The sequence below is a fragment of the Rousettus aegyptiacus genome, unplaced genomic scaffold (assembly GCF_014176215.1).
Source record: "Rousettus aegyptiacus isolate mRouAeg1 unplaced genomic scaffold, mRouAeg1.p scaffold_m13_p_2, whole genome shotgun sequence".
Classification (NCBI taxonomy): Eukaryota; Metazoa; Chordata; class Mammalia; order Chiroptera; family Pteropodidae; genus Rousettus; species Rousettus aegyptiacus.
The window spans coordinates 108,797,933-108,824,668 of record NW_023416295.1 but is presented as its reverse complement, the minus strand read 5'-3'; the positions used below and the strand labels follow the sequence as shown (position 1 = coordinate 108,824,668).

Sequence of the window (26,736 nt, the reverse complement as noted above, 5' to 3'; positions counted from 1 at the left end):
CATTGTCTTCACTCTATTCACTAAAAAAAGAAAAGAAAGAAAGAAAGAAAAATGAAGTTATATTGAACATAACCTATAATTATCACTGCTTGGGCATAGAACAAGACCTTTAGTTTCCAGCTAGTTTTTCAGGCACTAACTATAAAGGCCAAAACTAAAGTTGACTGCCATCCCAAAGGACATTGTAGGTGGAAGGAGTCCTTCCAGAGCTCTAGGAGGGAGAAAGGAAGGGAAGGGAAGAGAAGAGAAAAGGAGGGGAAGGAAGAAAAAAAGAAAAGAAAAAAGAAAAAGGAAAAGAAAGAAAATAAATACAATAACAAGAAAAGAGAGAAAAACTCACCGCAACAACTGTGCTTTATTTCCTTCATAAGAAACGGTCTTAGCCCTGACATAGCTTTATTCACTAATGTTCATCAAGCAGTTAATATAAATTTAATACTTTAAAGTTAATGCATGATATCATTTGATCGAATCCAAACCATAATTTTATAAGACGACCACTATTATCCTGAAGAAACCGAGACCTAGCACTTACCTATGCACACATAAATAGAAATGAACTAAGCTAGGACTTGAAGGAAGTCCCTTGAATCGAGGGCCCCTGCACTTCATCCTTGTATTGTACTGCCTCCCCAACCACCATACTTGTGTGCATTGGACCATGAGCAAGCTGAAATTAAAAATTCTATTTCTTTGCTTGTGCCTCAGTTGTTACCTTTCTCATCTGAATCCTATAAAACAATTGATTTATAGTCAATGGATAGCTAGTACAAGAAACAACTGTGAACATACAGTGTGTAAAACAGGAACCATAAGAGAAGCACCTTGGATTGGGGGCCACGATGCATCCTGAAATATCAACTAGCTTTAGTGTGAGTCTTGTTTCCACTAAAACTAATTTACAATGCAAGTTATTACATGTATTGCATCCACATCCTCTGCTCCACCCCTTACCCCATAGGTGCTACTGCTCCACCATGGAGAGGTACAGAATTCAGATTTTGGTTGCCTTCTTCCCCTTAAAAAAAAAAAAAAAAAAAAAAAAAAAAAGATAGCCAAGGAAGGAATCTGAGCACCCTCCAGCCTCCCCCTCCAGCCTTATAAAAGAGAGGAAAGAGATTTACCTGCTGCTACTGAGGCTGAAGCCTGAAAGTCATGCATAACCTTTGAAGGACTGTAATGGTTTTAATCACAGGAATAGCATCTTTTTGACAGACAGGAGAGAAAAGACCTGAACCACCATGCAAATATTAACCAGGCTATTTTGGAGCAATGGCTATAGCCTTTGAAATCTTTCATCGTGAGTCTATACTTAGAATTCAGATGAGCCAGGGGGAGGGGAATAGGGCAGTGTTAATCCCCAGTTGTTTTGAAGTTGCCTTGTAAGCAGTTTAACATATAAACTGTCCCAAATGGAAGCATTCGATGCTGTGTTTAAATTACAGTACTCTGTGTATTTTGTTTTAACCAGGCCTGCATACAGATTGCCACATCATTCTTGGGGTGATACTTCTCATTTTTTTTTTTTTTTTTCAAACTAGATGTTCTAGAGAGCACTAGCTGTAATCACATTGGGAGACTGATGCTCCATGACAGCTAAAAGTTGGATTGAGTTTCAGGAGCTACTATATATAAATCTGGGGCGACTTATGTCACTGTGCTAATTAAATGCCATCTGGGTGGTACCTCTGGTTTTTGAGTCCATCACCCAGTTCAGATCAAGTCAGAGGCCAAAGAGGAGAACATGATGATGGACCTTTTTGAAACTGGCTCCTATTTCTTCTACTTGGACGGGGAAAATGTTACCCTGCAGCCGTTAGAAGTGGCAGAAGGCTCTCCTTTGTATCCAGGGAGTGATGGTACCCTATCACCCTGCCAGGACCAAATGCCCCCGGAAGCTGGGAGCGACAGCAGCGGAGAGGAACATGTCCTGGCGCCCCCAGGCCTACAGCCTCCCCACTGTCCTGGCCAATGTCTCATCTGGGCTTGTAAGACATGCAAGAGAAAATCTGCCCCCACGGACAGACGGAAAGCCGCCACCCTGCGCGAGAGGAGGCGACTAAAGAAAATCAACGAGGCCTTCGAGGCACTGAAGCGGCGGACTGTGGCCAACCCCAACCAGAGGCTGCCCAAGGTGGAGATTCTGCGGAGCGCCATCAGCTACATTGAGCGGCTGCAGGACCTGCTGCACCGGCTGGATCAACAGGAGAAAATGCAGGAGCTAGGGGTGGACCCATTCAGCTACAGACCCAAGCAAGAGAATGTAAGCCCAGATGCTGCCCGAGCAGGGGAATGCAAAGGTTGATTAGATGCTTTCCTTGGGGCCTTAATATCCAGCTGGTCGATCTCCTTTCCCGTCCCCCTTCATCGCCCGTCCCTCCCGCTCCCTCTCTAATGAACCCCCAGTGACCCGTGAACACGGGGTGCCTGCAATAGGCAGGAAATGCGCTCCCGACCCGAGGAAGCAGGGGAGGCACCCCCACAAAGGCACCCCCACCCCCGGAACCAATGTTTCTTTCCTAATCTACTGTTTCCTTGGTTTTCCTCCAGCTTGAGGGTGCGGATTTCCTGCGCACCTGCAGCTCTCAGTGGCCAAGTGTTTCGGATCATTCCAGGGGGCTCTTGATAACTGCCAAGGAAGGTAAAATAAAAGAAAGGGCACTGGGCTGTGCTAGGGAACACCCCGGGAGGGGGTAGGGGTGCTCGCTCTGGGAAGAAAAGGCTCGGAGCGAGAGCAGAGACGCGATCTGGGAGAAGTGCGCTCATTGAGCGTGGGGACCCGATACTCGCGCGCTGCCTAAGAGGCCCGGAGCAGGGGGCGCAACTGCTCTCCTCTTCATTCCTTGGGTGCTGTTTGTGTGTGTGTATGTGTGTTTTCTGCGCTTAGGAGGGGCAAGCATTGATTCATCGGCCTCGAGTAGCCTTCGCTGCCTTTCTTCCATCGTGGACAGTATTTCCTCGGAGGAACGCAAACTCCCCTGCGTGGAAGAGGTGGTGGAGAAGTAACGTGGAGCTGGTGTTTGGGATGTTCATGCATCAGGAAGATCCCATCCTCCCTCTTTTGCCTAATCCTTTAGATTAGGTCACATTACATTAATATTTAGGAACTCAGACCTAGGAGTTTATGAGAAGGAAGGAGACATATTCAAATACAAAGAAACTTCTCTGAAACTGTTGTGCACGCTCAGATTAAAAAACCTTTCAGCTTTCGGCTTTTGTTTTTGGAACAGCGAGTGGCTTAGGTCTAACAGCCTTACTTTGTTTTTGTTTGGTTGGTTTTGTAATTTCTTTACTTTTATTACGGCGATTCTTTTGTGTCCGATGTTCAGAAGTTCATTCCTGTCTAAAGCAAAGTGGGAGCGTTGCATTTAAATGTTAGTGGTATTTAATGTATTTTTGTAAATAATCTTAGTACTTTCATTTTATATCTAAAATATATTTTAAATCTAGAGTGATGTACTGTATATAAAATGTGAGAGGATCCTGGTATTGTTACATTAAATAAGTTTCTATATGAACAAAGTTGCTCCTATTTTGATTCAGCTAAAAAATGTTATATGTACATAAATAAAGAGAGCCATATTTTAATTTCAACACCACACAAGCCCATTTATTTGGGTGTTTTTTTAAAGGCTGATTTAAAGGGAGAAAAATGGGTTTTCCTATGTCGGAATGAAACTTCACTTTACTATCTCGGGTAGGCTTCACACTTGTTATAAGTGAAGACTATTCCAGGAAGAAACTGTCTTTTTCCCTTTTATCATACTTTGTTTTAACTGCCCTGTACCTGGAGCTCTGGGTGAGATTTGCTTACCTGAAGTTAATGAACTTTCAGTCCGGTAAAATCTCACTGCAAGAAATTGCCACACAAAAACTCTTTGCTTATTTTCTAAAAGATCTTCAGCCAATTTAGCCCAAATTACTTTCCCTCTTTGACTTTCCAGGCTCTTCTTGAAGAAGCATTCTTCTGGAGTCCCCAGGGGCTGCATGGGCTTCCCACCCAGGTCTCTGGCCTGCTCCCCAGTTTTCTTGAACTAGACTGGTGGCTAGAAGACTGGAATATCCTAAAGGCCTTGTGCAGCCTGGGTCAGTCTTCCAAATAGAAAGATAAAAGAAGGGGACAATCTGTCTCTTGAGGTTGGGTGGATTTTTTTGAAGGAAGGGTTGCTTCAAGAGAGGGAAGGGTTAAATAGTTGAGGGCAAAGGACAACAACAACACACATGAAACCTCTTAGCTGGGCCAAATAGCAAAGCCCCAGAGAGGCTTGAAGCCCCAGGAGCTCCTCACTGGTGAGGATTTTACAACGTGTGCCAGGTTTGTTTATCCTGTAACCTCAGGAAGAAACGACCACCAAGAATCTCAGTGGGAAGTGAAGCAGAGGAGAGGGACAAGACAGTTTTTTAGAATTGCTGCTTCTCTTACATTCATAAATGGTACCTTCCATTTGACTCCTTCCCTCCCACCCCACACACGTTTCTACTTTCGATGTTTTTCCCCACAGCTAGTCCTTAGTTCACAAATGTGAAAATCAAATCGAACTCAGCTTTTCCGAGCCCAACCTTGCTTGATAATGCTCTGGTCTGGACCTTCCTGTTGCAGGCCACTGAAGTTTCATATCCAGCCTCAGACAGCGCCCCTTGCAGGCACAGAGCAGTATCTTGCCCGTTTTCCATTTCAAAAGGCCTCTTCCTCTGGGTAATAGTTAAGTACTGTTTTCTGAGCATCTGGATAATTCTAATTTCACCTAGAATACTTTTTAAATGCAGAAAGTTTCACAGAGGAAACTGACATTGATATATAGTCCTTTCAAGGACTTGAGAAAAGCAGGTGGGAATGTTAGTGAATGCAAACTGCTGAAGCTCCTGGGCACTAGACAAAATGCAGGTTGTTACTGAGTAGCCTTGGGCTGTAACCGCTGCTCTCCTCAGTTTCCTCATTTATAAAATAATGGAGACAACAATAATAGTGCTTAACTCCAGGAATTGTCAAAATTCACTGAGATAACTCATGTAAAGTGCTTAGCCAAAAAAAAGGACACTAAGTAAGCGCTCAACATAGGCTCTCTTTATTTTTTATTAGTAAATCTAAATTGACCATTAAGAGGCTTTCCTCCATCAAAATCCACGGTACCTTCAGATTTGGTTTTCCAGCCTTTGCAGGCTCTGGCTTAGGAAAGTATTAATAGCAATGAGCCTAGCAGCAACATGAATGAGCCATTGTAGCATTTTACATATTAACTCATATAATCCCACAAGAACCTGTGTTAGAGGCATTACTGTTATCTCTGTTTTAGAGAAAAGGATTATTTGAGACAGAGAGGTTTTTGCATTTTTAAGTATAGAGTCAAGACTTGGAGCCAGTCAATTTCAAATGCTTCCATTTCTCCCACAATTACCACGCACCTGGAAGAAGCAGCCTTGGGAAATAAAAAGGAACATTCATGCTCTGTAGAATAATTTGTCTCTCTTTGACAATTGTTTTTCAAAAGCTCTTTCTCAGGAGTGACTAGCTAGTAATTTAATTAAAAAATAAGTGAGAAAGCATTTCAAATTATCCAGTCAAAATGTGTGTGAATACGCCTAGGTGGTGTGTATAACCATCAATCATGCTTATTAAGTATCTGATTTTTTCCTGAGAATAAAGAGTTTCTCTAAAATATATGTATATACACACACCTATGTGTTTAAAAAAAAAAAAAATCAGATTTATGCCACAGCTGAAATCAACTATCATAACTAGCCAAGTAAACTCATTTACTTTATGATTACATATATATTCATAATGATTTGTGTTATAAACTGCTCAGCAGCAGAATGCTTTTATCAATTCATGGACTTTACTTGCTGATAGATTTGATTCAGTCTTTGCAAAACAAATCCTCTCTATCTCTTCTAGCTGGGTAACTTGAGAAATTGTTTGGAATAAGTTTGCCTATAGAAGTCCCTTCGTTAAATAGAGCAAATATTTCCCAACGACTTCATGTGACCTCTACTGCTGTAGCTGACATGTCAGGCTTTCCAATGAAATCCTGGGTGTGTTTGCAATTAAAATGTTTTTATTGGATATTAATGATGATAATCTTTACTAAGGCCAAAGCCAAAACAAACAGGCCCATGGAAGCAGAAAATCAAGATGTAATAACTTGGTAAAGATAAGCAATTTAGGATTTAAACTGAGCTTCTTCCCAGAGGCAGGAATAAAGATATCAAGTATAAAATAATGAGTGATAATCTTTTTTATATTACTATAGAAATAATTTGTGAAACATGAAATGTCAGCTTTCTCCAACTTTAATCATCACGCCTGTATCACTGAATTCCAAGTCTGACCATAGTAGAAATCCACTTATAGATAATATAATCTCTTCCCCCCTCCCCCAGGCTCTTTCACATGTTTGGGGGGTGGGGTGGGGGATGGGAGCGTGGTGCTGAAATTCAACGTTCCAAACTACTCTTGAGATTGCCAGAGAAGTTTTAGATTGCTAAAGTGACCTCTATCCTTGACTTAAAGTTAGAATGTATCCTTTTGCGCTTTACTCTTAGAAATATTTTATCTCATTTGTTCATCTCAAAATCCTCCTCCAGAATATCATATCTGCAAAAATTTTTTAAATATTAGTCTAAACTTTGAATATCTCACTTCCCAATTTAATGCAATAGTAAATTAGCAGTAACATGGTATTTCCTCGAAGGCCCAAGCCATCAAGACATTTCTCCAACAGACCCCTCTAGTTACTTCTTTAAACTCAAAAGAAGTGTTACAAAAGATGACTCTTGGTCCTAGAGGTTTCATTCTGAAAAAGCAATTTTGCAAGCCTCATTCATAGTCAGCCTAAGAGATGGAATGGCTATGCCATGTGCTGGAACAAAGATAATGCTGCAAGAACTGGCTACTTTCTCTACTCTCAAGGCTGCTAAAAGCTCTTACTTAGGCCTTTGATCTCTCCTGGGAGTCTTCGAATTCAAGCAGAAGCCAATGTCTTCCTCAGCTGTCTTCTCCACAAATTCTTCCAGCAGCTTTGGCAGGTACTAATGTGTTTACTTAGGTGTGCCCGGTTCCCAGAGCTAATAACGGTTTGAAATTGTTTAGCACATTGTGAAGTCATATATAATAAGCAAAAATCTGTAGAACAACTCCCTTCGTCCAAGAGTAAATGAAGGTCTTAGGTAGAGACAGAAATGAATTGAAATTGACATCTGTGTACATTTGCTTCTCTTGCTAAGAGAAGCATGGAGAATTTTCAATAATACAGAATTCCTAGGATGGGCAAAATTTACCAGGAAGGGAAGCTCTGAGTATCATTTTGCTGGTTGTGGTCTGTCCATCATCACTAAGACGGTGGCCATAATGCTTAAACTAAAATAGGTTCTCTTAAAAAAAAAAAAAAAAAAAAAGTTGATGATTACTTAAAGGTCTATGCAATTAAAGCCTGCTTACAACTCTAAATTGTAAGAAAAATCAAACAATTTTTTTAGAATGTAAAATGGAGAAAATTCTACTTCACAGGAATCTTGATGGGCATTCAGTTATAACACCATGTGTGGCTCAGTTTTCTTCCCCTCATCTACCTATTCTGAAGCTTTCCTAGCAGTCGGTGTTGAAATATCATTTCTATCTGTTTACATATTAAATACACGTGAGTTTTCTCTCTGCATGAGAAGTCCACTTCTCTAGAGAAAAAGTGGAAAACATTGTATTTTTGTTTTCTATGAGGAACAAAAGCCAAAACCTAGTTTGATTTTGAGTTAAAGAGAACACCTGAATAACCAGCAAATCTTTTAAAAGTAATTTTTAAACTTTTTCATACTTCCCTGTTCGCTTTTCTCCACTTAGAAAAAAAGTTATATATATTCTCTCTGTATCGCTTACCCAATTTCCCTTTTTTCTCTCACAGGGTCTCTTCTCAGAAAACAGCAGCTGAACCTCTCCTGAAATGGGGGACTCCAGGCATCTTTGAGGCGCTGTTTTCCTTCTTTGTATACACCCCCGCCCCTCCTTTTTAAAAATCTTTCTCCTCTCGCCACTAATAGCAGTTTAAAAGTTTGGTGTTTTTTTCTTTCCTTTCCTTTTTCTTTTTCTTTTGATTTTGGTGCTCTAAGATCCTATTTTCAGCACTTGAGTCTCAAGGGTTCTCAACCCCAAACCCTGATTCCCCCCTAGCAAGTCCCATTAAGCCGCCGGGCGCTTATGTTTTCTTGGCTTCTTTAGTTCCACTCGCCCGCAGCACTCCGGTAAGTTTGTTTTGAGATCACCTTACCAAAGACAGCCCTAACCTCTGAGAACCACCGTTCCTGACCGAGCCTCCTGAGAGACAGCGTCTTCCTCGGCTCGGGTAAAGACGTCCCAGACGCAGCTTTTTCGAGTTTCTGCTCTGCAGCGCTAATCATGCGCTGAGCGTGAATACATACAAGAAGAAAACGAATAGGAGCGCAAGCTAGACGAGGGAATGCCTAGTTTCCAATCCTGTACGTCCTGGACAAATTATACCTACCCCTTGAGCTTCGGTTACCTTCTTTTAAAAATGAACCTAATAATAGTTCTCAGAGTCGTTGGAAGGCGTGAGTAAATACATAAGAAGGGTTGAGAACAGTGCTTGGCAAATAGAAGTCTTAATAATTGTTTGCTGCCTGTGTGCCACGCTGAGGGGGGAGTGGGTTCAAAGCACATTATGTGCCTAGTGGAAAGAAATCGGCTGAAAGGCTTGCAGAAGTGTAACTTCTCTCACCTAAACTTTAGGGAGCAAGTTTGTGTCCAAATTATAAACCTGCACATAACTCTGTTTAGTTTTGGCCAGCGTGATAAAGCGAATTCCATAAGCAAAGAAATTGGTTGTACTGCTGCCGGCCAGAACCTGTGGGACTTAGCAGACAATTCCTGGGTGAGACGACGATCTCCCCATTCTTGCGTTTAAGAGGCAGCAGTGTGCATGAATTCCAGCGTTTGACCTGCCTGGAAGCAGCCTCCCATTCCGCCTATACTCTTTAGGAACTTGATTCTTTTATCCGGTGTAGCCCTGTGTACTGTATTCATTTCAAAGGCAACCACTTGTTAATAGTCCTCAATAAGGTGCAGATGGATTTCCCACTGGCCAGACAATGCAGCAGCCTGCTGGTGTGAAAGGGAGCCGGATTTTCAAAGGGTGGTGTCTTTGCCTTGGAAATGACGGCAACACGGGAGAGGGGACTGCAGCTGGCACGTTGTAGCAGCCTTTAGTGGCTGACACTCTCCCACTCCTGGTTTTCAGGGCCTTCACACTGAAGAGCAGATCTCAGTCAGAAAAAGCACTTCTCTGGCTCCTGCAGACTTGAAATCAGCCAGCCAGGGCTGCTTCAGAAAAATAATTTTACGGAAAGTAAAGCGCCCCTCTTCCACAAATAACTTTGGAACCACAACACTTACTATATTGGATGACAGAAGATCGAGGTGAGAACACTCCCTCTTAATGGGTCCAACCTCCAAACCACTTAAGTCTATTTGTGTAAACCTTAATTGTTTTCCCTATAGATAAACAGCAGCCCCCTCCCTACAACCCCCCCTCCCGCCCCCCGCCCCGAGCGATCAAGTGAGTTAAGAGCGGAGGAGGATTGGCAAAAGCTGATGAATAGATTCAGTCTTACTTAAATGGCAGCCCTCCCCCTCGCCTTCTACCGACCAAAGTTTCAAAGACCCCGCTACAGTTTCTTTTCTGGAAGGTTTTTGTCCCGGGAGTGTGTTACTCAGGGTTTGAGAAGTTGGAAATTGTACACGAGCCGAGAAGGATTGCTGTGCCAGCAGCTGGGATGCATCTGTAACGGTGTTAGTTTGCTTGAAAGCAGAAAATTAGCGACCCCCAAAGCTCAGCTTGGCTGCTTAGTCTGTCGAAATTACAGGGAGCAGAAACAGGGAAAAAGGAGACGCACCCCTGGAAAGGGAGTTCGCCGTCTAAAAATGGGTTTCTTTGAATACAAATCGTAGAGACGCGGAATGCGGATCTTCAGTCGGCTCGGGGTCTAGCAAAGGCCTAGTGCAAAGAAGGAGGCGCTCAGTTAGTCTGTCGAAATTACAGGGAGCAGAAACAGGGAGAAAGGAGACGCACCCCTGGAAAGGGAGTTCGCCGTCTAAAAATGGGTTTCTTTGAATACAAATCGTAGAGACGCGGAATGCGGATCTTCAGTCGGCTCGGGGTCTAGCAAAGGCCTAGTGCAAAGAAGGAGGCGCTCAGTAAACCCGTGCAGAAAGGGGAAAGGGAGGAAGGACTTTCCGTCACCTGGTCCTTGAGCCCACCTCCTTTTAAATGAGCAGACCCATAGAGAGAACTCAGCAGCGAGGTCCTCGCCTTCTCCCAGGAACATAACTCAAACGACAATTTGATCAGAACAAAATAGATATAAAAGAAAATTTGATAGATTCACTCCAAGACTGAAAGTGTCGTTTCAAGTTTTTAGCAACCTTTCTTCCAGTCCACGGACAAAAAGAATCCTGAGATAACTAAGGTTCATGACAAAAAGAAACAAGCATTTAAAAATAAAGTGATTCCTCACGTCCAGGATTGGGAAGGCAGGTCAGCTTTTGGTGGCAGCTAAAATGTAGGGCGTACTAGTTATTATTTTGTAATCTGTGAGCAATTGTAAAAAGCTAGGCATACTTCGTTTCTTTTGTCTGTGACATTCTTCAAGTGCATGTAGAGAGTGCAAGTGAGCGAGTTGGGGAGCCATCCCCCGCCCCAGCAGAAATGCACTAAAACCATTAGTGTCAAGAAGAACAGTAAACAGCAAATTGTCTCTAGAGGAAAGGCTGAGGTTTGCCCAGACAGCCCCGGCGCGGGTTGCGGTGGGATATGCTAATAGTGCCCGGCCACTGGGGCCGGCCTCCCTCCCCCAAGAATATATAAAGAGCCCTAACCCCAGTGCGGCCGACCCAGGCCGCCGGGCGTCTGCCCTTGTTAATTACCAGAGAAACCTACCAGGGAGCTCAGCCCCGGGTTTCCCCGCCCGCAGCGGCGCCAGGCTCCAGTTTCTCTCCATCTCTGTCGCTGCTGTCCGCGTGCACCACCCGCCTCACCACAGAGGATGAACATGATGGACGGCTGTCAGTTCTCGCCTTCTGAGTATTTCTACGACGGCTCCTGCATCCCGTCTCCCGAGGGCGAGTTCGGGGACGAATTTGAGCCGCAAGTAGCCGCCTTCGGGGGACACAAAGCAGAGCTGCAAGGTTCAGATGAGGACGAGCACGTGCGAGCACCTACGGGCCACCACCAGGCTGGCCACTGCCTCATGTGGGCCTGCAAAGCATGCAAGAGAAAGTCCACCACTATGGATAGGCGGAAGGCGGCCACCATGCGTGAGCGAAGACGCCTGAAGAAGGTCAACCAAGCTTTCGAGACACTCAAGAGGTGCACCACAACTAACCCCAACCAGAGGCTGCCCAAGGTGGAGATCCTCAGAAATGCCATCCGCTACATCGAGAGCCTGCAGGAGTTGCTCAGGGAGCAGGTGGAGAACTACTACAGTCTGCCGGGACAGAGCTGCTCAGAGCCCACCAGCCCCACCTCTAACTGCTCCGACGGCATGGTAAGAGAGAGCGCTGGTACCGACTCTGTCACCCCAATCTTTTCCAAAAGTCCATACATCCCATGTAAACCAGCTGTGGCAACCAAATATTCAATAGTTATTTGGTGGATAGTTGGGGGTGGGGGTGGACAGTTGCTGTAAGAGAAAAGAGGCGCCACATTTAGAAAGATGCCAGGAAACAGCTGTTGAACAGTATTTCAGTCTGACTTCCTACCAGATTCTAGGTGTACATTGTAAGAGAGCTGTCAGGTGAGATAGGTGACTGTGAATGATCAACCACATATTTTCTCCACTGTTTAATTTATTTCCAAAATATACCACCAATGGAACCTGCTGCCATACATTAACATCGAAAGACAGCTTTTAAGCTCCCACTGCCACACGATTTATAACTTAACGAAGAAGTGGAAAGAAATTCCCACATGGCACCCGTCCCTGCTTTGCTGAGGCCTGGCTGGAAGGAAATGTCGATGCATTCTTTACAGAGGGCATTTGCTTCAACGCTGCCAGGTTTTAATGTGTTTTTGTCCTGGGAAAGTGTTCTCTTCCTAAATTAGTGTGGCTTCCTTCTACTCCAATCCATTTTGCATGGTTAACCCAATGCACATTGCTGCTGAATTCCACCCCCCTCTTTCCTTTGCTGCTGCTCTCCTCTTCTGGAAGCACAGAGATTGACCTCAGTGCCCTCACAATTTGGTGAAGGCTAACCCTTCCTAAATCAAGGCAATGAAGGTGATTGACAATGGTCAATTTATGGGGGTAGTGGGCAAGCACTGCCTCATTCTAGGTCAGAGAATCTTTTGCCAAGACCTGAAAACAAACTTCTTTTGTGTCTTGCGTTATAGCCCGAATGTAACAGCCCTGTCTGGTCCAGAAAGAGCAGCAGTTTTGACAGCATCTACTGTCCTGATGTACCAAATGGTAAGAATCGATGATTTCAGAGGAGTTTAAAGACCAGTTCAACTTCACCATTCAGCCTGTCAAAACAGAGTCTGTCCTTCCTGGCAGTACCGGGAAAGGGAATAGAAGTGATGGTTCTTTTGAGATCTTGGCAGAGCAAAATATGCATGTTGTTTGCTCAAAATCCAATTAACAGATACACACATTACTAGACAACCTTCCTACTCCCTACATTCATCCCCGAGAATTGTTAGAAACTTGTGGAAGATTATATCAGGTTTTCTGTGACCATCTGACCTCTGGGTGTCAGAGGTGCTGCCCTACTGTGTAAAGTACAACATAAGCAAGTCTCTATATTTGGGGATTTCTTAAATGTTTTTTTTTTTCTTTGTATTCTTAGTATATGCCACAGATAAAAGCTCCTTATCCAGCCTGGATTGCTTATCCAGCATAGTGGATCGGATCTCCAATTCAGAGCAACCTGGATTGCCTCTCCAGGACCCAGCCTCTCTCTCTCCAGCTGCCAGCACCGATTCACAGCCTGCAACTCCAGGGGCTTCTAGTTCTAGGCTCATCTATCATGTGCTATGAACTAAAAATCTAGTCTTGATCATTTCTGCCAACAGGGCCTATTACATAGCAGGAAAGAGGCCGGATGAGTCCAAAAGCAAGACAACCTGTATATAGATTTCCTTTCAGTTGTAAATTTGTACATATTATCTGCCACTTTAGAAGAAAGTGTATTTAACTAAGAAGTCATCATTGCAATTAATACTTAATTTTTTTTCTCTTTCTCCCCATTCCCTTCCTCCCTCTTTTTTCCCTTCTTTGCTTTAGATACATAGTTCCAATAATAATATTTCTGATAGGGGCAATTCATTGAAGGTAGCTTGTTCCAGTGCTTAACTTATATTTTTTTTTTATAAATATTGCTTATCAAAATGTCTCTGGTGTTTAGATCTTTATTTTTTTCTTCAAAACATTAGAACAGCTAGAAATCAGTTACAGGAAACTTTAAATATATTTAACTTGTTTTTCTCTTTAATCCTTTGGTTATGTTGTATTAAACATATAACAGTACTGCCTAGTGGTATATATATTGATTTTTTTTTTATGAGAAATACATCTTATTAATGTAAGCACAAAATAGTACTTTGTGGATAATTTCAAGATATAAGACATTTTGGAAATTCCACCATAAATAAAATTGTTTAAATGAAGAAATATTTGAGTCATGATTTTTTGAAAGGATACCGCTAATAGAATTTTCAGTCATTAATGTGAAATCTTTAAGGGAGGGCTGAAAATGCCAAAACAGTTGGCTTTGAGGAGAAATCTGAATATTTACCATCTCATAAACTCAGTTTAGGTCTTATTGATGTCACAAATGAAAATAGCATATTTCCATTTTAATCATATTTCATGGGAGCCTGCTAAATAAAATTTTTACTTTATCTTAGTACTATACCATATAATGTCAAGTTGTATGTGTGTGGAGGAAGTAGAAGTTATTCAGGGCAACAACATGTTTAAATAAAAAGAATATAATGTGTTATTTTAATACCTACAGTACATTAGAGATCATGAGTTAGGTCATATTTACTTGTCTGAAAATATCTTGATAACATTAATATATTAATGTTCTCAATAACATTGTTAAAGCTATTAAGCTGATTTTTTTGTATTATAAGAGTGCCAGAATAAGAAAAGTTGCACAAACTATAGTAAAATAAGCAGAGTACAATTGGCTTCTTCCTTTTCACCACCTTTTTGATTTTAATCATATTTCGTGTGCATGTGTTTGTGTGTATATGTGTGTATATGTATGAAAGACATGCATTTTGAGATAAAAAATGAAACAATTGGAAAATTAGGTTGAGACAGTTACTGGCATGTCTCACAAGTTTACCATTGAGAGATAAAAGGCAATATTTTTGAGACATCTAACTTTTCACAGAGCAAATGAAAATATTTGTGTCATCTTCTAATTCGTACATTAGTTTAAAATTGCTAAGGCTTTGTAGTTACATTAATCAGCCAACGTGTCTGAACCCTTTGCGACAGCTTGGCAATCATACTGTTCTCGGGAAGGTTTTCCCTTCTCTCTGATGTGATTTTTCTTGTGCTTATCCAATCATCAGGTTTAAACGAATGGATATAATTCTAGATAGAGAAGGAGAGGAGAGGGGCTTAGTTAAATAATGTAGCCATCATCAGTCTGTTAGCGTCATGCTCTGTCTGATATGGGATGATGACTTTTATTTCAGTACACAGGTAACTCTTTTCCATGCTTTGGGATTGTGAGAATTTGAGGTAAAGAGAATTCAAGAAGTCTCGATAAAGATTCACATATAATTTCAACATAAATTTGAGTTACTGTTCTCCTTTTTATATTCTATGGAGAGGTTGCAGATTTGTTATTCTTAGTGGAATTCAAATAAAAGAACTATCCAAAGATTGGCTTATTTTCCTTAAAAGATCAAGTTTAAAGCACATTACCATACTATTGCATTTAATAAAAGTAAACGATATTGTGTAATTTTTAATTCAAGTGAATAGAAATTAACCATCTTGGCAAAGCCCAGTTATTTCTCTAATTTGCAAGTGTATTTGACATTCTCAGTGAATATCATCATGCCTCAAAGTATTTAGTTCTTTCCAGTGGTCTGGGTTTAATACAAGTGACAATGTATCATTAAAGACAATACTCTCCATGCTGTATTGCTTACTTAATCTCATTTCCAGTGTATTAACACTGAAGGCTGGTGTCTACTCAGGAAACAGCTCAGCACAACATGTCACATGCAGTCACATACAGTTTTTTGACAAGAGACATTGGTTCTCCAGTAGACTAGAAAAGTCTTCTTCAAGACAGTAAGGGGGAAACAGAGTGATACTGGCAAAATATTCAAGAACAGAATTTTGTCATCTCTAAATCACCTGGAGTGAACAATTGGGCTGCCACTGAGCTTTTAAGGGACCACCTCACCTCAGCTAATGGAAAAATGCAACCAACAGTCACATTTCTAGGAGCCACCAGAAAGATGTCCCCTTTACTATCTGCAAGCCCAATGGGGAGAAAGTTCTCAGGATATAAGAGTCAAAAGAAACTCCTTTCTCCTCAGGCCTGGAAAATTCAAGCTCACTGGGTTACATAGGAAACTGTTCTGTAAGGTTGTGGAAGTTGGGAAGTACTGTTTGGAAGTAAGTAGCTTTATAATCGAGGTGTCTTGATTGTGCCTTTGTTTTTCTCATTTGAAAGATGCAGTTCAGATAAAATTAGCAGCTATATTATACTCATAAGTTCTTTAAGATGGTATCCTACAAATACTTAATCAGAGTAGTATTTTCTGAAATTCTCTCTTTGAGTTTACAACAGTTACTAGGTTAAAGTAGTAATTTAATACTCTGACTTTCAGAGGTTGTATTTCTGGGAATGATATTAGAGTAAAGCTATCTGTGACTTCAGAAAAGCCCTGCTCGAATGGCAAAGTAGCCTTGAAAACATCACCACTGAATGTTCCGTCATCATCACATAAAAGCACAGAACATCAAGTTTATTTCCTTTAAGAAGTCTGATTATAGATATTTTAGTTAGCTAATGATTTGATTGTTTAACATGGTACATTTGCTGAGCAAAGGACCTAGAATTTAATCCAAAGTCTAGACTACGTTTAAAATTATTAATGTATTGCTCTCTTTTTAATTTTACTTGCCACATCTTTTAAATAAGGTAAATGATAGCTTATAACAACATTAGAGTTACCACTAAAATTATTTTAGTGTTAAAATCTTACAGAAATAACCCTTTGTAAGGAAAAAAATAAACCAAATCATCTTCTTTTATGCTACTTAATTCATTTCATTATAGATCAAGTGGGCAGTAATGGTTAAGCAGCACTAGCAATTATTGAGTACTTATCCTTATGCAAATAAGAAAATTGAGGCTTAAGGAGCTTAATAATTTGCCCAAGAACACTTTATTTGGGCTGGATATTTGGGCTACTTGGCAGCACATGTTCCAGGAGTCTCAGACAGAAGTTGCAAGGCTTCCTATGACCTAGCATTGGAAGTTTCAGAACATTACATCTGCTTCATTCTCCTGGTTACACAAGTTACTAAAACCAGCCCAGAATCACCAGGAAGGAAATTAAACTCCACTTTTCAATGAAATAAATAGCAATAAATTTGTAGCTACATTTAACCTAGCATATTGGCTAGTATATACTTGCTGTCTCTTTCCTTATCTTACATCCATTCCACCTGTTCACCATAGTCTGGTTCTGCCTCTGTCACCATCCGTGGTCAAGATACCTTTAAATCAGTGGACTGTTCCTGTGCTGGGCAAGCTTATATCTCCAGCCCAGATGTCTTCCTTGATCTTTAGACACACGTATTCTTAGCATCTCTTGAATTTCTCAATGGCACCTCCAACTAAATATGTTCTAAATTAAACTCATGACGTTCTGCCTCTCTCCCTAACTCTTAACCTGCCTCCTTTTCAGTATTAACTCTTCAGTAAAAAATATTACCAGTTATGTGAACATGAAACTTAGGACATACTCCTACTACAACCTTCCTTGACCTCTTGTCTAATTCATTACAAAATCCTATATATTTATTCTCCTAAATACCTCTTAAATCTCTACCCTCAATCCAATTGAGGATCATTAAGAGCCTCTTAATGTGCTCCCCCATATTTTCTCTGGACCTCCCACTTCTGGAGCCATCATTCAAAGTTTCCTTTGGGGACTGTCCTTTCCTTTTCCCAAACCATGTGGTTCAGGTGGGATTGACTGTACTGCTTAACTGTATAACTCTAGACATGTGATCAACTTGATCATTAAGGGTCAGCCCTGGGACATTTGCTGGAATCAGGGAAAATGAAGTTCTCTTTCTTCGGGGATGGTAATATATAATATTTTTCACTCTAGGCTGACAGCTGCCATTTCATCCCCAGGAGGGAAGATTCTACCTAAAAATAAAGCTAATACAGTAGAAAGCTGAGCTGTAATGCAGAGAGATATATTCATTATCTCGGTCATGCGTTACAAATTTGGAGCCAACAAATAATCTTTTTCTTTAAATCGCCATAAGTGGGAACTTTGTTAATTGAAAAAGAAAGAATTTTGCGTAAAACCACTTTGATCTTTTGCTTATTCTAGCTAGAGCAATCATCTCAGATTATCCATCTGATTACATCGATCACTTCTTGCATGTAGAATGATAGCCAAACTTAACATGACCCACAAGTTTCTGCATATCTGTCTGTCTCCTATCTACCTCTCTTTCTAGAAGCAATGTCAAGTCACTGCTCTCTTCACTCCAGCCACATAAAAGACTTTTGCCACTCACAACATTCCCTCTTTCCAAAGGAACTTTACATATTCTGTCTGCAATACTCTTCCCTCCTCCATTCCACCTAATTAATTCACGATCTACTTTTAGGTCTCAGCTCAGGCATCAATGCTAAGGCAAATTTTGCTTGAACTCTTTCACAGACAGTATTGTCTTCTTATCCTATAATTTCAAAATAACCATATACCTCTTCTCTGTAGTATGTCTCATAATTGCAGTTATGCATTAATTTGTATAATAATTAAATTTGTTTCCTCCACCATGAGAGCAAGGATCCATTCTTGCTCAACCCTGTGTCCCCTGGACTATAATAGGATATTTTGTGTATGTATATAAATGAATCGGCATTGCTGAAACATTCGTTATTGTGGAATGCTCTCTTATTTTTCAAGCTCTCTTCTTCACAGAATTTCTTGGCACTGTTTCATATTCTTCTCCTAGTTCTCTTAATTTTCTGTTTTATTTTAATTTATTTTACTGACATATCTTATTCTGGCAATCTTTACATATTTATTTCTTAGGGTTCTGTTGTGTGGCCTCTTTTCTTTTTGGTCTATTGTGAGCCTTTTCCACTTCCATAGCTTTACCTCCTACCTATCTCCTGTGGTAGGATGTTTCTACCACTGCCTCACCCATACCCTTTCTAAGGGAATCTACCCCACGTGTGGCCTCTGATTGGTGTGACTGACCTTTTAATTAACTGATAGTCAGTCAGGGATGTGTATCTGAGCAGAGGGCAGCCAATTCATAGATTGAACAACATTTATGAAATGCATAGCTTTATTCCAATATAAGCATTGAGAAAAATAGATTTTTTTTTTTTTATCAGTTCAGACTCACAGAAATAAATCATCATTAAATAATGGGAACCAAACGGAAAAGTCATAATGTTGATGGGGCTGGAGAGATTGATAGGTCTTGCAGAGGCTAAAATTAGGAAATAGAAGAGTAAAGTAAACCAAAAAAGTCCATTGGTAGTGGGATAGAGTGGACTGAGAGATGGAATAGAGCACAGCACACACTACGTGCGGTAGATCTGAGGCTCTGGACAAAAATTATAGTTGAGCCTCACTAATTTACCACTAATTAGCAGTGGTAACTTAGGTAAGATTCTTAAATGCTCAAAAGCCATTTTCTCACCTATAAATGTGGATAATAATAGAATATAAGTCATAGAACAGATGTGGATTGCAAGACATTTGGCATATAATATGCTTAGCTTTGCCTAATACATAACAAATACACACAAAAAATGATAATTAATGAAAAAAGAGTATAATGGTTGAGATTTAGGATGAAGACTCATAAATGCCTAATGTGAGGATCTTTGGAACCATCTTGATTCCAGAAATATTCTTCTACTTTAGTGCCTATGGGCCCAAGTGATTCCTTTATTGCTCTTTATGAATTCTATATATGAGCCGGCTTAAGTCGATCTGTAACTAAAAGAATCACATTAAACAGCCTTTAAATATTAATCTGCAGGTTATTCTTAAGAAGGCCATTCAAATGTTTAGTGGCCAACCAATATTGTATTAATTGCACTAATTAAGAGGATTTCCACCTTAATGGCTATCTCAACATGGACAAAATTTAATTCATCTTCTTACAGTCCTATTTTTGTGGTATCATATGCATAAGTAAGCATGGAAATTTTAGAATCATTTTTTATTCTTCCTTTTCCCTCAAAGCAATTAGTTTGAATATCATGCCAAAAGGAATTGTAAAAATAATAGTAGTAATAACAATAGAAGCAATAGAAACAATTTGTATTTCTCAATAAGCATGATTTTCTACATTGTAATTTATGAAATCAGTCTGGATTTTATCATTTTTGCCAACATTTAATGGAATAAGTTTACTTTTTTACTCAAAAAGTTGTTTTAGATTGAACATCTTATAATCAATGAAATTATAAGGTCAAGGAATGTTGACTCTAGACAAAAGAAAGGCTGTTTATTAAATACTTCTTTTTTACTAGAAACTAAGTTTTACATGTATTATTAATATTGATTACTAGTAGATAAAAATAATTTCCTCCACTCATGAAGTGACTGCTATGTCCCTGGAACTGTTTTCGGAGTCTCATATGTATAATATATAACTAAGCATAAAAACAGCTCAATGAGATGAGCACTACCTACCCCAGGCTATTGGCAAGGAAGAGGTTACACACAAAGAGGAAAGTAACATGATCAATTTATAAGTGGGGTTCTTCCAAATCCTCTTATTATAGCCCTATACAGCAACTACCAAGTTCAATGAAATCCTGAAGCAAGGCAAGTGTTTCGAGCAAGTAACTCAGATCTTGAAAATGGTATTTCAGTGTTGCAGTAGTTTGTAATGGGGAGAGATTAGAGTCAGGAGTACTAATTAAGAGGATTTTGTAATAGCCCATGCATGAGGTGACATTGTCCTTTAGCCCCCGCTGAGCTGTTCAGCACAAGAGAGTTTCTCAATGAAAGTTACTGAGTGATTGAACCACTGAGGTTTTGTCCACATGATGCCAGACATCTGGATATAAAGAGTAAAATCCAGTCAACCAGATGTTAAGGTTACATGATACGTTGCTATCAAACATTTAAAACTTTTAACTGATTGACTGCCTTTTTACTTTTTATCCATAAGAATAGCATTGAATTAACTCAACTTGAGCATGTACCAGTAGCTATTCCTTGATTTTTTACCAGAGAATGGTAATTGGGTTGCCAATGTAGATGAGTTATTAAAATATGAAAGGTAATATATGGACATGTGAATATGAAAATAAGCAAGAACTAGTAAATAATGAAGAAAGTAAAAGCTTCATACTATCAGAGATGCATTTTAAACACTAGTTGTGGTTTCTCTTCTTTTTATTTAAAGAATTTTCATTGGGTTGGGTATTTCAAGCTTACAGCATTACAGTTCTCTAAGTAACTATTATTTTTTCACATCAAAGCTAACTCCTTGAAAATATTTCACAGACAATTAAATGTTAACACTTTCCTTCTGTGCACAGTTAAAATGTGATATAAAAGCATAGCATTGTAATATCATATTCATTTCACGAAAAGTAAATTTTGTCCTCCTAAACAACTATATTGCATATAATAATGTATTTGAAAAATCATAATTTTGAAAAAACCATACTGCTGCAATTAAGTATTGACAGTAACACAAAATAAATATGACTTTGTTCTTTAAAAAATTATCTCCAAAGTAGAATATGTAACTTGAATATAAAAATATTAATTTATCATTAAAGATAATGCCTTTTACTCAAATTTATGCTACGTCCAAATGCTAACCTGATTTGTTGAGAAGTAAAAGTTTAAGTAAAATAACTGGTTAAGTGCGTTTTGTGTGCATGATAATAAAGAGATTGGCTGCTATGGGGCCGGCCTTTTTTTTCTTGAAGAAATTATTAATTTTTAAAGTTACTTTTTGAATCACTTTGTTGGCTTTGCATTCTGTGCATAAGGATAATAGGACCTGGCAAGATGAGCTATCTACACAGGAAAGTGACAAGGAGAATTGAATGATTTCCTGGATAACCAAACCCAAGATGCTACTGATTTTCATTATTAGTACATTTTGGGAGGAACATAATTTCGTGACTAAAGAATTTTAAAAGTTTTTTTTTCTAAGTAAATTATGAGTTCCCCAAAGGCAGAACTATTCTCTGTATCCTGAGGATCTACTCTTGCTTCAGGCACATTAAAGGGTATAAAATAAAAGATCATTAAATAGATTTCTATATTCTCAAATCAATTTGTATACATGAGTAGAACATCTATTGGAGGAATTCAAACTTCTTTCCATCTCTAATTGTAGATCAGAACATCCATCCTGTTTTAAATATTGTAATCTCTTTTAGAAAGACAGGATATATGATATGAATAGTCTCATACAAATTTAGAATCAATTCAACACGAAGAAATGAGTATCCGCTACAAAGCTGTCTCTTTACAATCAGAAGCTTAATAACAGAGCTAGAAATAATTTCATCAAAACAGCCTGTCAACATTTGAATGGCAGTAAAAAATTTTTTTATAAAGTTGCATGAAGAATTTTGAAAATCTTTCAGGGTTGTTATGCTGGAAGGAAAACTTTATTTTACATTGACATATTGCCAACTCAAAGTATCTAAAAGTCCTTTCAGAACTACATATAAACAAAAATCATTTCACCCACCTCTGGGCTGGAATGTGACAGCTGGTTAAAGTAAGCATAGCAACACCACACAACAATGTCAAACAGGATGAATGGCTTAACCAATCAAAAATAGAGCATCGAAGTAAAACTGCTCAAATTAGATTTCTACCCAGGACAGAAAGATGAAATGTTCTGTACTTGTTTGTATAAAGTCCCTGGGATCCTTGATGACCACAAAAGTCATGTTAGTGCAGCCAACCAAATTCAAGGTGTTATTCGATAGCTCAAGAGTTTAATATCACATGGGGACTTTGTGTGGTTTTCTGATCCAACACAAAGAATGTAGAAAACTATGTGTATAGTAGTTAAGGGAATAAGCAGTGAAGTAAAAGTGACCTTGCTCAAGTGACAAGTTCCCAATTTAAGTTGATCAAGCTACTTTCCCTCTCTGTGCTTTATTTTCCTCAGTCATAATATAGAGTTTTTAATACCCTGCAAGCTGTTTTTAGGAATATATATATATATATATATATATATATATATATATATATATAATGTGTTTCAGGCTCTGAAATCAATTCCTAGTACATAGAACACACAGCATACTTGGAGATAATTAATTTTACCTAGTAGTGGCCAGCAGAATTCATACAAAATGCTGGAGAAGGGATTATGAGAAATATTTCCGAATATGGTATTATTTGAAAACTTGGGATCTGACAAGTGGTTGGCCTAAGGTATAGTCTGGTTTAATTTAAGATATTTTAACAATAGTGTTAGATTAAATACCATAGTCAAAACTTGCATTTAGGTAGAACTAGAGAAAACATAAACATACTAATTTTTCCTTTTTTTTTTGTTTTTGTCTAGCAATAAACATTTAATCAAAATTCCAAACTTAATTGTTTCAAACTCATTTGACAAACTCTAGGATTTTCAAACAGATATTAATGTTCATATAGGAAGTTATGTAAAACTCTAATATTAAAGTTAAATAAATTACCTAAAATCGTTATTTTTTTTATTTGGTTACTTTACCATTTTGTTTTTTCTATTTTATTTGTTTATTTTTTTATGGTGACATTGGTTAACAAAATTCAATAAGTTTCAGCTGTACACTTTAACAGTAAAGCGTATATATATATATATATATATATATATATATATATATATATACACTGTGTGTTCACCTCGCATAGTTAGATTTCTTTCTATCACCACATATTTGACCCCCTTCCCCCAACTCCCTACCCACTGGTAACCACTAGTCTATATTCCAAGTCCATGAGTTTCTGTTTGTTTGTCTTGCTCATTTGTTGCTTTTAGGTTTAAATCCCACATATAAGTGATATCATGTGATTTGCAACTTTTCTCTCTGGCTTATTTTGTTTAGCATGATTGGCCCACGATCTATCCATGTTGTCTCAAATGGCAGTATTTCATCTCTTCTTGTGGCTGAGTAATATTCCACTGTATATATGTACCACAGCTTCTTTAGCCAATTATCTATCATAGGACACTTCGGTTGCTTCCATGTCCTGACCACTGTGAATAATGCTGCTATGAATATCGATGTGCAAATATCTTTTCAGATATGAGTTTTTAAGTCTTTGAGGTAAATACCCAGTAGAGGGATTGCTGGATCATATGGTAGATCAATTCTTAGTTTTTTGAGGAACCTCCATAGTGTTTTCTATAGTGGATGTACCAATTTGCAGTATATGAGGGTTCCTTTTTCTCCCCATCCTCTCCAATATTTATTATTACTTTTCCTGTTGATTATAGCTATTTTAACAGGTGTGAGATAGTATCCTATTGTGGTTTTGATTTGCATTTCCCTAATAGATAGCGATGTTGAGCATCTTTTCATATACTTGTTGGCCATTTGTATGTCCTCTAGGGAATACAATTTTTAATAAAATCTTACTTTTAGCACCAGATACTATATCCTTTCAGCCCATCTCCATTCTGAACTTTGGTCTTAATTCTTTGAATTAATAGCTGAAGATATAATTGTAAAGTGTTTTCACAAAATAAATTAAACTCTGAATTATTAATAAATATAATACAAAAGTGCTATGAAAACTGTTTTCTAATAACCCATACAGAAAAATATCTGAGTGATACTTTGAAATCATATACAAGTGGTTAACACATGTGATCTACAAATATATTACAAATACAGTGCTCTTCAATCTTTTTAGGTTTATATGGCTATTTCCACATATGAGAGAAGATAATTTTTAATTCTTACTTGGGTGTAAAAGGAAAAACCATCTCTTTTTTTGTTTGTTTAAATTAATGTATAACAAAAGTAGAGGGCCAAGACTTATAGCTCACCGAAACTTAAACACATAGGATTCTAATTGTTAGTCTAATTCTCTCCGGAGGTTAATTCTTGAAATCACGGCTATTAAGTTTCATGTGTTATATTTACTGTGGCACTTGGGAACATTGACAAAGGCTTGAGTATCTCTAGTATGTCCATTCTAGCTTTATTCACTGAGCCACATCAGCTGCTAGTAAGTTATATGAATGACTGCTATTTTTATAGGTGGTATTTTTTCTAATTACTTTATACAGAAGCTCCCACTAAATTTTCAATCAAAAGTAATGATATTTTCTATAATGTTGCAAACTTTCTGCAGTACTTATGCTATACATTCCTAGATAAATGACAAAGAATGACAGTGTATTTAAATGAGGAAACTATGGATATAATTGTCCCATTAATTGTTTCTTTTTAATTTTTTCCAAGTTTTCTAAATGGACATTTTTATAAAGAAAACAAAACAATGCATAGCAACTTATATAAACTCTTCTTATATCATCATTATCCAACCTATAGTTTCTTTTTTAAAGAGTTTGTTGAATTTTGAAAGCAGCCCTAATGTTTCATGTGCTGTTTGCACGTAAGTACATCCACTCTCCCAGTTTTGACAGTAAGAAGGAAGGGTAGGTTGGGAGGGAAGGGAGATGTATATGAGGGCAGGGTCTGGGATACTTACTACACTTACTAAAAACCCATTATGCTTATATAAAAGCCTTTGCGAAAACTAATGGGAGTGTGTCTCTTCCCCTACTGCCCAGTGATCATGCAGACCACCCTCTATAGCATTATTGCTCCCCACATATTATGTATACTCAAGATGTCCTTAAGAAAGACTACACTAATTTAAAGACACAGAAAACATACTGATCTCAGTTAAAGGACTTATTCCAAGTCTATTTCAGGGCCAAGAATAGGTACTAATGATTAACTCCAGCCTCTCTGCTAGGCTTCTACAGCAGTATTTCATTTTCACTTCCTGTAGTATAATAGCTTATGTTAATCATTTTTATTATTTTAATTTTATTAATTTTTGCAATTACAAGACAAGCGTATTCATATATCCAAGACTCTAATCAACATTTAAATGTGAGTTTATTACCAGTGTATCTCTAGTATTTTTTTATAGACACAGCCATCTACCCCTGAAAAAAATAAGCATTTAGAGTAATTTTAACAATATTCCAGAAGTCCTAGGAAAATATCGAAGTCTTTATTGAAGGCCAGAAATGAGTGACTTGTAAAATTTTAATAAAACCCACAAAATAACATGAGGACATATACTTCGTGTGAATTTTCTAATAGATTTTCAGAAAATTTTCTTTCTAATGAAAACAATAGGCCAGCTATAAATGATGAAGAAGAGAAGCTGAATAAAGAAAATGTTTGGTGAGACGTTGCTGAAGCAGAACGGAGGGCATCGTCAGGGATAAATTTGTGTGGCTTCTATAGAAAATCTGACCAGAGGAAAAAGACACATAGGCACCTGGAACACATTCCTCCATTGTTCCTCTCTCTCTCCAAATACCTTTCTAGGTTTTTGTTCTTGTTTTTATTATAGTGGCATCCACCTTTATATATGAAATATTCTCCCAGTGAGTTATGAATCCCAAATAACTGGGAGTAATGTCTGTAATGCTTGCCTTTTAAAGGACTTAAGCTGGGCCGCATAGTTTATAGCCGATAAAATGGGAGTCAATCTTTCACTGCAGTGATGTATTCACTGAACTAAGAACCATTTCCATTGTAAATTAGTTCTTGAAATGTTAGACCATAAATGTCATCAGTATCATTACCCAGTCTGCTCCCAGAAGCAGTGAGTCTGGTCTGCTGCAGGTGCCAGCTTCTAAAAGCAAGGTGCTCCAAACCGAACACATTAAACCATGACTCCATTCTTAAGGGCAACTCCTTTCAAAGTCCTTTTTACTTTATGCTGCTTGGCAAAGAGATTAATGAATGCCATTTCTGATATGCAACTGGCTTCAGGGTTTTCTTTTGTTCTTTAGAAGGAGACAACTTGGTGCCTCTTACAGATATATTTCCCAAGTGTTCCTTCTTTAGAAGAATACTCTAGTTCAGTCAGCATCCATCCTCTTTATATCTCTGTTTGGAATATATGGGCTTAAAATAAAACCAGTTGTAAGGTCTTTATTTAGTCATCAGTGTGCAGAAAACTTACTAGAGGTTACGTGGAGAGAGAAAAAAAGGGGACAATATAGGGCTGCCTTGGACGAGCTTTGGTTTTTGTAGGGTGAGAAACAATCCTACCATGATGAATCAGGAGAACCAATAACAATGGAAACCAATGTCAGGTATTAGCTAATTAAGGCCGTCATCATACATGTAACATTTTGCTGTGTTTATCACAAAAATAAATTTTCTTGGAGAAATTAGAGTCCCACGATGGTATAAATCTGTAACATACATTTTGTTGAATAGTATATCGTTTGAAATATTAAATT

At 38.5% G+C, this 26,736-nt stretch overlaps 2 protein-coding genes across 2 annotated transcripts; both read left to right on the top strand.

Moving 5' to 3' along the window:
* The first annotated feature begins 1,660 nt into the window (after nt 1–1,660).
* On the top strand, nt 1,661–3,514 carry MYF6 (myogenic factor 6). The gene is made up of 3 exons (XM_016132325.2): nt 1,661–2,263; nt 2,551–2,641; nt 2,888–3,514. Exons 1-3 carry the CDS (start codon nt 1,745–1,747, stop codon nt 3,004–3,006), a joined length of 729 nt encoding a protein of 242 aa, XP_015987811.1. The 5' UTR covers nt 1,661–1,744; the 3' UTR covers nt 3,007–3,514.
* A 7,410-nt stretch (nt 3,515–10,924) lies between these two features.
* Nucleotides 10,925–13,452, top strand: MYF5 (myogenic factor 5). Its single transcript, XM_016132323.2, has 3 exons — nt 10,925–11,550; nt 12,396–12,471; nt 12,851–13,452. Exons 1-3 carry the CDS (start codon nt 11,050–11,052, stop codon nt 13,039–13,041), a joined length of 768 nt encoding a protein of 255 aa, XP_015987809.1. The 5' UTR covers nt 10,925–11,049; the 3' UTR covers nt 13,042–13,452.
* Nucleotides 13,453–26,736: the final 13,284 nt, after the last annotated feature.

Excerpts from the sequence above, each read along its gene's own strand:
- MYF5 (XM_016132323.2), top strand. The coding sequence starts at position 11,050 with ATGAACATGATGGACGGCTGTCAGTTCTCGCCTTCTGAGTATTTCTAC. Across the intron at positions 11,551-12,395 it reads CTAACTGCTCCGACGGCATG|CCCGAATGTAACAGCCCTGT; the intron begins GTAAGAGAGAGC and ends CTTGCGTTATAG. Across the intron at positions 12,472-12,850 it reads CTGTCCTGATGTACCAAATG|TATATGCCACAGATAAAAGC; the intron begins GTAAGAATCGAT and ends TTGTATTCTTAG.
- MYF6 (XM_016132325.2), top strand. The coding sequence starts at position 1,745 with ATGATGATGGACCTTTTTGAAACTGGCTCCTATTTCTTCTACTTGGAC. Across the intron at positions 2,264-2,550 it reads ACAGACCCAAGCAAGAGAAT|CTTGAGGGTGCGGATTTCCT; the intron begins GTAAGCCCAGAT and ends GTTTTCCTCCAG. Across the intron at positions 2,642-2,887 it reads CTTGATAACTGCCAAGGAAG|GAGGGGCAAGCATTGATTCA; the intron begins GTAAAATAAAAG and ends TTCTGCGCTTAG.